Source organism: Neodiprion fabricii, chromosome 2 (genome assembly GCF_021155785.1).
Source record: "Neodiprion fabricii isolate iyNeoFabr1 chromosome 2, iyNeoFabr1.1, whole genome shotgun sequence".
Lineage (NCBI taxonomy): Eukaryota > Metazoa > Arthropoda > Insecta > Hymenoptera > Diprionidae > Neodiprion > Neodiprion fabricii.
In genome coordinates, this window is record NC_060240.1 from 28,243,072 (window position 1) to 28,258,701 (window position 15,630).

At 36.2% G+C, this 15,630-nt stretch overlaps 2 protein-coding genes and 1 long non-coding RNA gene across 8 annotated transcripts in view; 1 reads left to right on the forward strand and 2 right to left on the reverse strand.

Annotated features, from left to right (window-relative positions):
* The window catches only part of LOC124175558, a 17,877-nt gene extending 15,014 nt beyond the window's left edge, over positions 1–2,863 (reverse strand). Inside the window, exon 1 of the long non-coding RNA XR_006869196.1 lies at positions 2,736–2,863. This is a non-coding gene — a long non-coding RNA (uncharacterized LOC124175558). The remainder of the gene's footprint in view (positions 1–2,735) is intronic.
* The window catches only part of LOC124175556, a 9,677-nt gene extending 1,618 nt beyond the window's left edge, over positions 1–8,059 (forward strand). The window contains exons 1-6 of one of the 4 annotated variants that reach the window (XR_006869194.1): positions 5,102–5,348; positions 5,451–5,608; positions 5,796–6,030; positions 6,193–6,339; positions 6,595–6,728; positions 7,107–7,245. Coding sequence is in view for 3 of the 4 variants with exons in the window: in XM_046555941.1 (XP_046411897.1) it covers positions 5,292–5,348; positions 5,451–5,608; positions 5,796–6,030; positions 6,193–6,339; positions 7,107–7,284; positions 7,354–7,697 (1,119 nt within the window). In the remaining variant the exon portion in view is untranslated. Of the gene's footprint in view, positions 1–5,101; positions 5,349–5,450; positions 5,609–5,795; positions 6,031–6,192; positions 6,340–6,594; positions 6,729–7,106; positions 7,285–7,353 lie in introns of those variants that run through there. The other 3 variants (XM_046555941.1, XM_046555942.1, XM_046555943.1) reach the window with 3 other exon arrangements.
* Positions 7,919–13,999, reverse strand: LOC124175552 (probable Na(+)/H(+) antiporter nhx-9). 3 transcript variants are annotated; one of them, XM_046555933.1, is made up of 18 exons: positions 13,735–13,994; positions 13,299–13,586; positions 12,928–13,191; positions 12,326–12,522; positions 11,972–12,228; positions 11,563–11,780; positions 11,263–11,465; positions 11,008–11,097; positions 10,847–10,917; positions 10,488–10,703; positions 10,215–10,350; positions 9,985–10,125; positions 9,825–9,894; positions 9,496–9,600; positions 9,166–9,225; positions 8,815–8,979; positions 8,596–8,748; positions 7,919–8,477 (listed from the first exon to the last, which is right to left on the reverse strand). In XM_046555933.1, exons 2-18 carry the CDS (start codon positions 13,456–13,458, stop codon positions 8,251–8,253), a joined length of 2,733 nt encoding a protein of 910 aa, XP_046411889.1. In that variant the 5' UTR covers positions 13,459–13,586; positions 13,735–13,994; the 3' UTR covers positions 7,919–8,250. The 3 variants fall into 3 exon arrangements, with proteins under 3 accessions (XP_046411889.1, XP_046411888.1, XP_046411886.1); XM_046555932.1 differs by having other exon boundaries at positions 10,215–10,338; positions 13,299–13,999; XM_046555930.1 differs by having other exon boundaries at positions 13,299–13,997.
* Positions 14,000–15,630: the final 1,631 nt, after the last annotated feature.

A 15,630-nucleotide genomic window follows, 5' to 3' on the forward strand; every position in this document is an offset into this window, starting at 1 on the left:
TTAAGGTTACTTTGCAACTGCATCGAGTGATCAGATTTTATCTATATATTTTCAGCTGCATAAAACTTACATTCACGTAGCTGGTGGATTTTTCTAATATTCGACGAAAAGTTTGGTCTGTAAATGAAATAATCGCTATGAAAACTGCGAATTCATTTTCGATTTAAGATACGCTGTTTGTTTCAAATCGTGATTCTGTTTGACCCGATACGAATTACCGGAAAAAGATCTTTTTCTCTACCTCTTTATCGTCTTCAAGAAAATCACACAAACTTTCCAAAATATTTATTGTTACGTGCGTAACGTACGATAAGAAAAATGAAATGCGAAACTCTACATCGGATTTATGATTTTTTACACAGCATAGAACGACTTCTAAATATCATTATAGCGATGTGAAGATTTTTTCTCTCACAAAACATGTCGATGAGTATAATTTTGACTGTTCCAAAATTTATGAACGGACATTACCGACTCGATGAGGCCCCGTATTTGCGTTCTGAGACGCCTCATCGTGTACGTGAATACCTGTACACATACGTATGCGTACGCACGCATAAGAGATTTCGACGCGTCTTGTCCGTCCGATGAAGCGAATATTTTGCTTTTAAGGACCGGTCCTCTTCAGGTTTGACGTTACAGACTGCGGTTGTTGTCGGAATGCGCCGAGCAATAAGTCGAGTTCCGAAATAAATATCATATTCTAACTTGACAAGCTGTTTGCCAGCGTCAGCAACACTCTCTATACGTATTCATACATATTATATACCTACGGGGAGTTTAACGCGTAATATAATGTATAATAAATCCCAATCTGCATATGTTTACGATAGTTAAATAACATTTACGCGGGGAAATAAATATTTCGGCAACAGAAAATTTCGCTCGGGTTCTTTCGTGCGTCACGATCAGGCTGTGATCCTCATCTTTAGTTTGCTGCACCGTTCACGAATCTTGCAATTAGCAGTGCACAGCAACAGCCGAATAAGCTGCGAATCTCTACCCGTATGTTATAAACCGACAAGAGATCGGAGAACGCTATCCTACCGTTACATACCTGCCCGTCTGTATGCACGTATGCGTGTATGTATGTAAATTATAATTTGCAATACGTGCATAGAAATATATACTTTCAGCTTTATATATCCAGGCGTACGTTACACACATGCTCATGCCCTGTTCGTCGGGCTTATGATATTTTTTCATAAGTAAGAGGCACGTTAAAAGTTCACTCATTCGCTACTGGCTCGTTAAACTACTGTCAAGTTTAATCTCGTTTGGCGAGTATCGGTAAGTGTATGCAGGTATAATAGATTCTGTAGTCGCGCCACAGTAATATTAAAGAACTTCTACACGTATCGATGTATGTATAAAATTTATGCTGCCGGTAATTATCCAATTACGTATTTTATTCGTTGAATATTTTTCTCATTTTTTGTTCAATCATTTTCTGTCATCTGTAACTATCCGTATATATGGGGAAAATTTCATTATTAACATCAGGATGCGCATATTACGTGCCCTTTTTTTGTCATACTCTTGCATTTGCATGTGTATACAATGCACTGTAGTACAACAATTTTTGCACCAGATGCCAGCTAATTCAGCTCGCGGCAAATCCGTCATAGAATTTGCAGAAATTTCGATCCGTATAATTGTAAGTTGCCGCCAGAAGTTGGGTCGTTTTTCAAAATTAAATTTCGGGGGAAAATGGTACCCAATTATGTATCTCCTTTGAAAAGATATATTTCTCCGAAACAATTATCATTATCAAAATGCGAAAATAACTTCTATTCTTCTGCTTATGTTACATGTACAAGCTTCTCAATTTTTGATTTTCATGTTATAAGGATTGCGTTTCGAAATAAACATAAAATATTTCTTTCCTCCAATCATTTTCGTCACGTAAGTCGGTACGCACGCATCTATAACGTTTAACGCGCGTAATATGATCGATTAACGGATGTGAATAGAAGTGTAAGTAGTGATATTGCCATATACCTACTCAAATAAATAAATATCGTACATATGACGCGCTGTAATGTCCATCACGATCATCAGCTGGTCAATATGTTATACATTATACATTATACATACCCATAACAAGTCTGTATAATATCGAAATGTTTTATATTTTTACACAGCATAAACAGAGACAGTATACAATTCATGTACAATAAACAATAAACAACGTCCTTCCAAAAACGCAAACCTCAGCTATAACAAATGTTATATTCTTATTTTTGCAACAACAATTATTCCATAGTAGTCATCGCATCACCCCGTATTATATTTCTGCGTTATATGCGTTATAAGTGTAATAACATTGAGCTACAAATTTATACCCTAATTTGAACGGAATCAATTATCGTTAGTTTCACAGACCAAAAAAGAATCATCACAATCGTTTAAACGATATTATAGTAATAATCATAATGTACTATAAGAATTTTTTCAATAAAATCAGCTCGAAAGGATACACCTAGAATCATAAATAAATAACTCAAACATCAAACATTTCGAAACGAAATTTGTTTTCGTGATTCGTCGATTTTGGCGCTTCTAGTTGAAAATTCGTTTCTTTTAGAGCAATAGCGTTAGAGTTGCATTCAACCTAGTTCAATAAATTCCATCTCTTGCTACCCCATATCCGCACGTTTGATAAATACCCTATACTTCACCGTATAATCTCTAACGGTTCATACACCGATCAAAACTAACAATAAGAATAAAACAAAATGGAAAAAATTAGAAACATTTTCTTGTTAATGTTAACTATTATTGATAATATATTGTAATAGATTCAAGTAGTCTATACGTAAATCAAAAATCTATAAATACAGAGAACGCGGTAGCGAGCGAATGTAACTAATACGTTGATGTAGATAGACGAATTCATTTAAAAATCGCTTTTAAAGATCGATATATTACATTAGACACTATCTTTTTTCAGTTCCGCTCAATAACAGAATTCGCGTATTAATGTATGTACGGTAATATGCAAATGGTGTGTAATTATAATGTATGAGTATATCGATACGTACGAGTTTCAAAGTTAGGTGACTGGTATAGGTACATTTTTGGAGATCTTTATAATAAATATTGGAGGCAAGTTTGTGGATCAACAAGGGTGGTGGGAAACGAAGGAGAAATAAAAAAAAAAAAAAACTTGCAACACAAGAGAGGAAAAAAGAATGAAAACTAGTTAGAATAAAAATCGTATGAATGATTAGATAATTATTGTATCTCAACGATTACAAATCTGTAACTCTGCAACAGATTACGTATTGATTTTGAACGTATATGTCAGCATATAGGTATATATAATAATAGATAATGATATATACGTTGAATCTGTCACGTCTAACGTTTTCAACTGACCTTCTTTTCACTGTGTTTTTTACATGTAATGTAATATAATACAATATTATAATACATAGTATAATATGTGTATATGTATATGTAATGTAAAGAGAATTGGACTTTTTACGCAATTGCTTTATAGTTTTGTAAGTAATAAGAGGTGCGTAACAAGCCTACTGTGATTTGATTAAAGAACAATTAGATTGTAGCCGTACGTATTAGACGAAATAGTGAACTATATGAAATATCATTATACAAGTGTAAAATTGCATATTTTCAAGCACAACGTCGCAGCCTTCATTCGCCCATCTCGTAATTATAATCACCACATAAATAGTCAGTCGGGTTGATATTAAGCTGTAGGGAGGTTTTGACATTTAAATTACATTTACGACTCATTTCAAAGCCCTCATGAATATTTCAGAATAACCTCATCATTAAAATCGACAGTGTGTTACGTGTATTAAAATATCCCCTTCCATTTCAATTAATAAGTCTCTAAAAAATAATATCAATAATATATGAATAACGTACCTACTTGTGCGATAAATAAACATCTGAAATTCCGTTTCAATTTTATTACAACAATATACCTACACAGTACGTACTATATCGTTTAGAAAACTGCATGTATAATAGTTCTCACTCTAATTGTAAAAGTGTACACGTAAACCTCGTCAACCTTTTTTGTCAATAGTTAGCAGCTTGCAACTTGTCGCTTTTTAGATGGAACCTAACGATGCAGCAATTTTTTGTGATCCTGAAATAGCCGATACCGTTATTGTTGATGCAACATTATTTGCTCCACGGTAATTTGATTGTAAGAATTGCTGACGTATCGAGACGACTTATAATGAACCTGGTTTGCAATTCAAACTTCAATCAATAACCGCTAACTATTACTAGAAATGGACGATCTTCACATAGTTTACTAATTCCTTAAAATTAAGACACGTTTTTTTTTAGTTTTAGTCCTTCCCAAGATGTATATTTATTCATGAGTACCTAGTTGCAATGACTATTATTCTTAAATTATTATTATTTGAAACCATTTGTCAGTTATCCTCGTTATATTTTATCCGTACGCACTACGATAACAGTTATTTTAATACATTTGCTGTATTTACTAGGTACAACTTTTCATTTAGGACGGAATGGGTACCAACAACGGTAAAAATTTGAAAAACTTGAAAATACCATGGAATTTGTGATGGTGATCAGTACGATGAAAAAAATTAATTTACATATTTCATAGTTTATTTGAAATTTTTGCTTCAAGTTTAGGGACTCAAAGTTAAATGTTGATTTATGAAAATCGAGAATAGTCACATCGCATCACATTTGATCAATTACTCATGATTTTCTTACTGCAGGTCTCCAATTTTGTTATTCAGAGTTTAAATTTACACGTTTTCTCTTTACGCGTAAGTGTTTAAAATTTTCCAGCATTCTTTGACTCACATTCAACAATGGAACATTCATTGTTAGTCATTTTTAATGCACTATACTGGATTATACGTACGTTGAAATTTATCAGTCAGCGGTAGCAAAATATTGGGAGAAAACTGAAGCTTGTACAACATTTGGAATATACCTATAATATAATTCTATACCTTTGACACTAGTAACAAACATTGAGCACATGGATCGTCTACTTAAGGCATATTCAAGGCTGGCGGTCGTCTGCTGTCATTCAAGATGGCGGCACAAAACAGATGTTGTATTTAAAAAAAGCCTACCGGTAGTTGTCATAACCTACATACATACACGCATACCCCTACGAGCTTGCACGCGTGCATGCTCCGTCGACTGTTTGTAACGTGATCACGACGTAAATTATTACTTATTTTTGTTCAACGTGGAAACCAATCATTGCAATTAATCGAGAAAAGTTTTGAGTCTGTGATTTTGAGTTGACAGACTAAATTATGCTGATTAAGGTCGGGGTTAGGTGCATCACTGTGAAATGGGCAAGTGCTCAGAGGGTAAGGTTTTTAGTTTCAAATGTTTAATCAGTATCGTTAACGTTTAATTTAGAGATTAGAAAACTACACAGTCAGCGATTTTTTCAAAACAATCAATTTCAGATAGCAAATTCCTACTTTCATTTAAAAATACCTACCGCACCAGCAAAAGAATCGTCCGAGGTGGCACCTGGTTTGGAATTCATGTCGAAGTACGACAACCAAACAGTGGACCGAATACTCACTGTTTTGAATTCAACATGTCCTAGCAATTTGACTAGGTGAACGTAAATGAATTTGTTGTGAGAAATTTTATGTCAAACTTGTATTTGATCATGAAGCTATATATTACAAAATAATATAAGCTTTTGTTGAAACATCGATATTCTCTATTTTCGATATCGCGTTGTTGTTCAAAGCATCAAAATTATAGCATAGATTTTATTCGAATAATGAATAACCATGCAGGTACGACATTTCTAAAGGATGCTCCCAACAAATACAAAAATACCGGATAAAGAAAGGACCATTTACAAGTATAAAACAATTACTCGATGTTGAGAATTTCGACAAGAAGTATCTGGAAAAACTCCTTTGCTCAATAGCGGAAGAGCCCATAGACAAAACCAGATCATTGGATAAGCCACTGAAAAAAGTACTGCAGAATATCACTTTGAATGCTTTAACGAAAGAGAAAAGATCTGTGAGTTTGTCAAATCATTATCTATTGTTAGCTCTTTATTGATTCATTGCCTTTATCTAAAAAATAGTAGGTGATGTATGAAAACTAGTAATTTCAACTAAAAATTGAAGACTTGATGACGATAATGACCACGATGACCACGTTTGGTGTAATTATTTTCAGAAAATTAAAACTGTAACAAGTATTCATGTAGGCTTGACACATGTGAGTTGGACAAAAATGGATATCGATGGTCATTTGTTGGTATGGGATGCTTGTGACTTTCCGGAATGGCCTAAGCAAATCAATACCAATTTGTTTCACAATGTGGTAAGATAAAAATATGCGTCATTCGAACTTTACTAGGTGATGTACTTGTACTCTAGACAATCGTAAAACCCAAGATCAGGGTTGATTGCCTTTGGTGCATAGGCTTCAGTTCTTATGATTTACTTTTGAGATGATAGATAAATAGCTTAACTGCGCAAGACAATTTTTGTCAACTCTCCAGCACAACTTGAAACATCACGAAATTCTTTTAGTTACCAAAATGCTTGTTTTTCATATTCTCAAATAAATTTGTAGAGCTTTATGTACCTGATGGACTGAATATGCCTGATTCAGTGTACAAGTTGTGCTACACGCTACAAAACTGCTTAATTCATTGCCAGAGTTGCAAACGGCCATTGAAACGAAATTACCATAATGAATCAAAATAAGTAGGTGCAAACAATGCAGGATTAGTATGAACTCTGTAAGCATCTGTCAGAAAATCGATTGTTGCATCGACAAAATTGCCTTCAACGAAACAATTAGTATTTGTTATATTGAAATAATGTATAAAATACAACATTATTTAATCACAATGTCGCATAAACAGACATATGTGTATGGCTTGATAATTGCGGCAATTAGCCCTGTGAAGAAGATGGGTTGAAATAAATGGATATAATCGTCTACCAAACAAAAAGAATGTTTCAGCAAAAATAGTCTTTACATATAAGCAGCAGAAATCATTTTCTCTCGGATGGAACTACACTAAAACTCTGACAACCGAAATCGAAAAACACTTTGAGGACATTCGATTTCAATTATAGGCATTAGAAGTCTGGAGCAAACTGCCTGTGTCAGATGTCTATGTAGCAGAAGATGTAACTCCCCTCACGAATTTTCAAAATAAAATTGATAGCAAAACTATGCTTAGGAATATACAACGCTTTCAGTTGGCTATGACGTTACAAATGTTAATCAGTACAAAATTCAATCAGTCCGATGGTAAGAAAAACTGTTGAGTTTCAGTAAATCATATCTATGACGGCATCCTAATGATATATTTATTTTCAGGAAATGAGGGACCAAGCTACACGCAGATTGATAATCACTATTTCATACGACCAAATATACCACCAAAATTATTTCAATTAATTATTGGTCGTGAAACTGTGTCAGCAGATTCCTTAGTACAAACAATTATAGACGATAATATTAGCAAATCCTTATCACATATTCTACCAGTAATTATTGATCCTTTTGAAGCAAGCTTATACAATGGGAGCAATAAATTTAGAAAAGAAGGATTAAGTCAGGCTCTACTGACTGCTGTGGCTTTCATCGACTTGGTTATCCTGTGTAATCCTGTTTCGCTCAAAAGTCTCACCTCAAATCAATATTCTACAAAAATCAAATAATGATTTTGCTCTGCTTATTAAGTTGACAATAAAGTTGTTTCCAAATAACAAAACCCAGTTATCTCATTATTGAATAGTTGGATATTTCTGGATCTTCGTAAAGGCGATCATAACGAAATTCCTAATTTATCAATATTCTAATCATGTTCAACCATATTAAGATCTCGTATATGGCAAGTAATAATAGGGGATTTATAATAGGTATGATCGATATCAAGATCTGGTGTTCCGAATTTCTTTATTATCAACTTTTTACAACACTAGTTTCTACAGTCTGCGCCAAATCTATTTCAGACGTTTTCTTATTGCAATCAAGATAGTTTCAGAATCAACAACTTACACATAGGTCCGTGACGATACAGTGTCAGATGAAAAAATATGAGTCTTTGTGAATTTTTATCGCCGAAAATAAAGTAGAATAATACCAATGAATCGATGAAGTTGGTGGCGTGCTGCAATACACAACGATTAGTTGATTAACCTAAGGCTAGATAAAATTTGTTCAATTTATATTACAGCTAATCTCATTTTCAGTACTCTGGAAAGATTATTTTCATATATTTTCTTCTTCATAATCTGACGAATCAGAAGACGAAGTTATAAGAGCCGTTGATAAGCTAGGCGTTTTTACTGCGTATGGAAATTGTGATAAACGCAATTTTTGTGGATTCCAGCATTCGGGTAAAGAATGTGATCCGTTTGCGGGCTTTTCTTGTGATATTGGCTCGACCGATCTCAATTCCATCATTGATCCTCGACGAGACGATCGGTGAGCACCATCTGTAATTTCAATCATTCTATTAATTAAGAACTCTTGAGTTACAATCTCCTTAATTCCTGTCAGGATCAATTATCTATGGAAAAGTCACATTGAGTTTCATTTCGCCATTACAAGTACCTGTTATTCTCAATGGAGAGTAGCAATATTCTAATTGCGCCACGGAAGGTGTGCTTTCAATACCATCTTGTGATCCCGTTGAGTTTATCGAGCAAATACTCTCCTGAGCGAAAAGACCAATGACCGATTGAACTTTAGGCTGTTCAATCCCTCCTAGAAACATGTATGAGATTGGATGGAATATAATCGCATGTACTACACAGGCTTATAGCTACTCACCCAGAAACGTTGCTGATGGCGAATTGTAAGCCAAATATTCCTTATTGGAACACCAAGCGGGGAATTCATTTTGCTTCACTGGACGTGTGGAATCATAATCATCTTCTCTCTTCCAAGGCAGCATCGTTTCCGTTGCTGTTGGAGTTGTGGCTCGTTGGCAGTCTCCTAGAAATTTATTATAGACAAACTACTTCATACAAGTGAGTATACGTTTTTCACCTGAATTTACGTTCAGTGAAGATTGTCAGTTTTACTCCACGTTCAAGAAATGAGCAACTTTATCATTTTAAAAAACGGTAAAAACAAATTGTCCAACGTTTGTAGGCTTTGCGCAAACTCAGATATTTGTACCTTCCATGTCACGTGGCAATCCTACTAAATCCAGTTGCAAATCCAGAGCGTTTGGGGGATCTGTAACAGAAAACATGTAAATGTAGAAGTATTTATCGCGCTTGGGATTTTTTCAACTTCTTACTTTCAAGTCCGATTCTGGTTGAACAATAAATTTCTAGGCCCTGTATAGGTTCGAAAAAATCTAGTAAACGCTTTAATTGCTTATAATGCTTTAGCTTATATTGAAGTTGAAATAACGTACACCCTTATTGTCGACATCTGTTTTTAGCATTGGTCAACTGTCAATTAATACAATACAATATTGTCATAGGCTTGATTTTAGTTTACCTGATGAACGTGCTGTGAATGTAATCCCGGACTCCCAATCATCTTTATTACTTGGTTTATATCCATCCTTACATTCGGATTCATAAAGTACTTCATTGATGTAATCTAAGAAATTATTTAAATTAACGAAAATCCACTGAATAATATTCGGGTTCCTTCCATATCGTCGCTTCCTTTTTTTCTAATTTTATTGCCTACACGTTAATGAATACTTCTGTATATTCATATTTATTTTCTTATGGTTTTCCCTCGTGAGAATTAACCCCAGAATAAATTAAATTACCCATAGTTAACGGGTATTTTTCAATTGTGGAATTTATATGCAGTACCTTGTGAAAATAATTTAGTAGAGCCATTCTGTTGAAATTCCGGGAAACTGACGTGGTTTTGCTTTCCTTCCTACAAATGAAAGAAAAATTGTTTACCTCTCATTCGCGTGGAAGCAAAGAGAAACTCGAAACTGTAAATGTGTTGACAAGTTAAACGTACTTTTGGCAATTTCTTGCTGCGTTTGTTTCGATGCTTATGCTCTCCCATCATACGTCTTATGTTCATGTGCATTTTATAGTTTACTTGCGTCGATAAGTCACGATCGTTAACCGCGTGACGACTATAACTAAGCCGACGATGCTGTAACGATTATGAAAATGTTTGTTCGCATTGTCTCCAAACATAAGTAATCGACGGATGCGAGTGACTTTGAGTTTGATATAACTTACGCGTTTATACGGCTTGCACAATTCTTCCGCAAGTAAGTGATGTATTTTGGCATCTGTCAAGTCTTTCTTTGACGGATTATACTCCAGTTCTTGGAGATCAATGTTCCAGCTAGATTCTAGTTGACTAAAACTTGGGCTGTAATTGACGTGTAGATTTCAAAATTTTTGCAAAATTATAACCCCGGAAAATTCAGAAACGAAACTATTGAATAACGACGGTACAATTATTCGTACGTGCATGAATAATCTTGTGCAATGTTTTTCTGAACTAACCTGCCATTGAATTGACCAGTGTTACTGTAGTTGCGAAATATTGCAGACATGCTCTCTGTGCCGCTAATATTTCCTATAGTCGACGCATTTCTTCTTATGTATTCCATCGCATCTTTCATTGTTAGTTTTGAATAAGTTTCTAGAATTTTTGGCTCAGCCCCTTGATGATTTCTCAGGAGATAGGGACGAATGAACTTGTTGTCAAATCGTTTAAATCTGAAAGAACGAGCGAGAGGGGGAGAGAGAGAGAGAGAAAGAGTAATAGAGAGGAACAAGAAACAAATAGTACGATTATTTTCCCATGTTATACATATGTAAGTGTTGAAAATATTCCTACAATCGAACATATCTGTACTTACTTATCCCTGACGTGGTAATTCCCATGTTTGCCTAATATGTCTTCAATTCCGGTCATCGTGTGGTCCATGATCTGTTAGCATACGCCGAAAATGAAAATTACGTCAAGCTCTATCATATTTGATAAACATTGCGCTATAAAGTGTACTGCTGCGATGCTTACTCGTTCGTGAATCCTTTCATTCATAGTGGGCTTTCGTTTCTCAGCTCTTTTTACGTTCAATATTCTGACGAGAGGCTTGATGGTAATTCCCTGAAATAATGATTCGAATTATAACTTATACATCTGCATTTAAACATTCGAGCTTATCGTAAGCGGATGTGTAGTTTTAACTCGGAGTTACAAAACCAACGCAAGAATCACGCGGGTATTAACGGAGATCCGATAACTACTGTACCTATATACTATTCCTTATACCTGAATAAAGACTGTGAAGTAAATAACAGCGATAGTCGTGGTGACGAACATCGGTTGAAGCGGAACGTGAGCAGGATCAATCAACAAGACCAACGCGAATGCCACAGCACCCCGCAAACCGCCGTAAGACATTACGAACTTCTCAACCTTATCCAATTTGTGTAAGCGGAATTGATTCGCTACAGCAGCCAAGAGCACCACACCTGGTGAGGGAAAAGGATTAGCCTGTGTACGCGCCTTGCCTGCAATCTTGAAAATTACGTAAAACCGTCCGTAATTGAAAAAGAAACGGCTACTCACCGATAATACGGTAGACGGAACAAAATACTATGGTCATTACAACGAACCATGTATTCCAATGGTGTTTGTTGTTGACAGTTGCTACCCCGAGGAACATGAATATTATTGTTTCGGAGCTACTCGAGAGCATTTTCATTGTATATTTAACAGTGGTATGCGATTTGTGCGATATGTTTGCTTCCACGTAATTCTTCATTGTTATACCACAAAATGTTATTCTGAAAGAAAAATATGAATAATTGGACTGTGAAAACCCACTACTCCATATAGATTTTACATCACACATGAGAGTAGCGTCGTGCGTTATCTTTGGCAAGATCTACGTCAATTTTTCCAAAAAATTCACCATCTATTTACCAGCTAGATTGCCGACGTTATGGCGGGAAAAATAAAAGTGACGGTAACTCACGCTAATATTCCCGACATGTGGAAGATCTCTGCGTTAAGGTAGGCCAAATAGGCCATAACGAATATAAATATCGGCTCAATGACCCGTACTTGATCCGTAAATCTAGTTACGAATCCAGTAGCAAATCCCCAGGCAATACCAATTATTGTGCCACCAATAGCAACGACTAAAAACGACATAAATCCCGACATTATGTCGGTATAGACTATCCGGGCCTCACCCATTTCACTGTAAGCTTCAAACATGTTGTAAAGTACCTGTATATATAGTTTAAAAAAAGAAAAACAAAGCGATAGGCCTGTTAATTAATCTTTCACGAGCACGGCTCCACACCTCGAACGCAGGAATATTTACCACGGTAACAGCATCGTTCAACAAACTCTCCCCAAACACAACTATGTACAGTATTTCATTAACGTGAATTTCCTCAAAAACAGCTAACACGGCTACAGGATCTACGGCACTTATCAAGGCTGAGAACAGGAACATGTGAAGCAGCGGTGGCTTACACCCGAATAAACCGCTTTGTCCTAATATCCACAGTGATCCACCTGAAAATATGACGTCTTATTTTACGAAAAAGTTCTATATTCGTGGTTTAACCAGCCAGGCTCTACGCATTTTAACATTCCGAATCAACCTCGCGTTTTCGGTTTCCCCGCGTCAAATGTTTACTATTTCTATTGAGCTATTCTACACGACGTTTCATTAGACAAAGTAAAAATCGAGAATAAGTCACGCGATAAGTGTTGTACGTACGAAACTATTTAGGTGGTGATATAATTGAAAAATGAATTGTAAGGAAAGGATAAGAATAACACAGTAATTGCGAATTCCTGTGTTTTCCAGACTTGAAATAATTCTAGACGCGAACCAGCTTCGCAGTGTGAATCGTCACCGCAATGTAGGTTGCGCTTAGCATTACAGAACCCACATAATATTTCTCTTACGCTTACCGATGGACAAGGTGTTGAATATGGTTCCAAGGACGGCAAATAGCAGTATAGTTCCCAAATGGTCAAAGAATAATCTATTCGGCATAAAGTATCCGGCGTCCAATATTATCGGTGGTAGCATGTAGAGAAAAAATGTGTCTGGAGTTAGCGGGGATACGTGGACGCTACCGGCGTGGAATAGCAATACTCCGACTACGACCCCGACGACGATGAGGAGACACGATTCGGGAAACATTCTGCTTAATTTTGGTGCCATGTGAAAACCTGTACAGGGGTTGGAATTATTGTCCGTATGTCACATGGCGAGTGTAAAGTTTCGTTTTGCGGAAGAGTTAACTGCGTATTATACGAGTATATAGCCGTGTACTTACCTATTTTAGCGATGCTGGCAAAGAATATCCATATACCGATAACAAACGGGGTTTCTACCCTGTGAAATTCAACGGTAACAATATCGTATTGACGCGTAGATTTTTCCACATCCCCTTTGAAATCGTGTCTTTTGACTGGACCCATCGGACCGAACTCCATACCGGGAAAAGGACTTCGCAGATCGTCCGGCACATGTTTGTCTTCGAAATTTTTTGTTCCAAAATACTTTGCCGTCGATGCTTCTTCACCCGGCGGTGAATTTTTAATACCGTTACTAGACGCGTCGACTAATTTAATATCGAATATTTTGTTAATTTGACATACTAAACACATAACATAAACGATGTTTATGGGCGAGTTAAACTTTGCCATAATTGGGTATTGGCTGCGAGACAATGTGTAGGTTATTATTTATAATCTATTGTTGAGGCTAACATTTTTCGTATAATCACTTCTGCTTCTTCTCCTCTTTCGACCCGCTTTTTACGTACGTTCAATATTATTTATACATGTTAATGTTAAGTTGTTTCCTTGCTGTTAGCCCCCTCAATTTTTTGAACAATGTTTCATTTTATCGGTATAAGGTAGATGAATTTCCACCGACAACCATTCCTCCTGTTTCCATCTTTTATTCCAATACGTCCGTTCGATATTATTCGCAGGGGAGTGCGTCGTTACTGATATATAATTCTACCCCAGGCCAGCTGATCGTTCGCCAAAAACGCGCAAGCGTTGCGTCGCGCGGCGAACCCGTGATGCGACAAATAACGCGGGGGTGCGCAAGCCTCCGTCCCACGTGCTACGACCATCACAACACATCTTCGATGGGAGGGGGGAGGCTGGAGTTTTGCTACATATCACGAAATAACAGCCACCGCGATTCTTTAATTAATTTTTTAACGGTCAGATCTATGATATACCCAGAATAATCAAAGCGCGCGATGCGGTATATTATGAAACATGGATGTCGGTTCTGGATTTTGCAAAAAAAAAAGAAAGAACAGAAACGTTACAATCGTCGTCAAGAATGCTGATAACTGAACGGATCTCGCAATGCGGTTCCGAGGTATGTGCAACGTGACCACAAATTATTTACAGTCTCGAATTTCGCAAAACTTTTTGAGGTATTAGCCGCTGCGCGCATGTTTGTCAACGCGATGAAGATATATGTCCATAGATATAGAATAACTATGGGCATGTTCATTCAGCAAAAACTGTAGTTTTTTCAAATAACTTTTTATCTAGTTGACGTCGGGAAACCAATAAATAATTATTGGACTGAATAATTTGCTTGTAGATGCGTAGTTCTGTACGACCAAACATTTTATAGATTATATCAAATCACCATGTTTAATCAACCAAATCATTTGTGGGAATATAGTACACTTTTGTATCAATAAATATTCGGTTGTTCCAATCAAAATTCAGCGAACAAAGTATTTACTAGGGTCGAATGAATCCTTGGCTAACCGTACCTATGGTGAAAAAAGGCAGAAAAGAAAGCATTTAGTTATTTCAAGCAATTTTTGATTTAACGGGCCAGCTGCTTTTCTGAGTAGGTACACAAAGAAATTATACGTTAGGAAAAAAAATTTGATCGGCTTCTTTGACGACGATCTCTGCGCAAACTTATTCGTTATATTTTATTCATCATATCCATTTCCACTGATAAATTCACATTACAACGAAATTTGAAGGAGCTTTTATTGGGAACTTGACTTAACGATATACTGATATTCCAAACGCGATTGATGAATGATAGATGCAAAAACTCCAGTTAAGTTTCGCTAAAGTTTCTATCGGATTTAGAGCTTGAATAATAAGGTGAACGCAATGCCGATCAATCATGTAAAAATTTTCCATCGTGCTGTTTATGGAGTTGAACCTATCCGAATATGATCATTCGAAGTTTATTTAACCTGAACAGAACACGGATTGAATAAAACGCTATCAACCTCACGATTAAATGCAAGTGTAAAAATGATGTATCGAAATCTTCGGTTTGTTTGACAGTGAGCCTCCGTCGCTGACTCCCAAATTCAAATTAACAATGTAGTGTGGCTATTTATAGACTTGCTTTGGAAATAGAAAATACAAAAAATGTTTCATCTCGTCCACATTATTTCTCTTAAAGTCGTTCCGTGTTGCTACCGGCTAGGTTTAACGGAGGTAGCATCTGCCATGCAAATATGCACCTCCACACGCCTACTGTGTACCAAAATTTGCCGCCTACCAGCTCTGCAGGGAGCCCGAAACCGGAGTTCCAATGGGGTATTTGGACATAATATTCTTTTAAACCATTAGGCGGATTTATTGTTTGGGAATCTATCA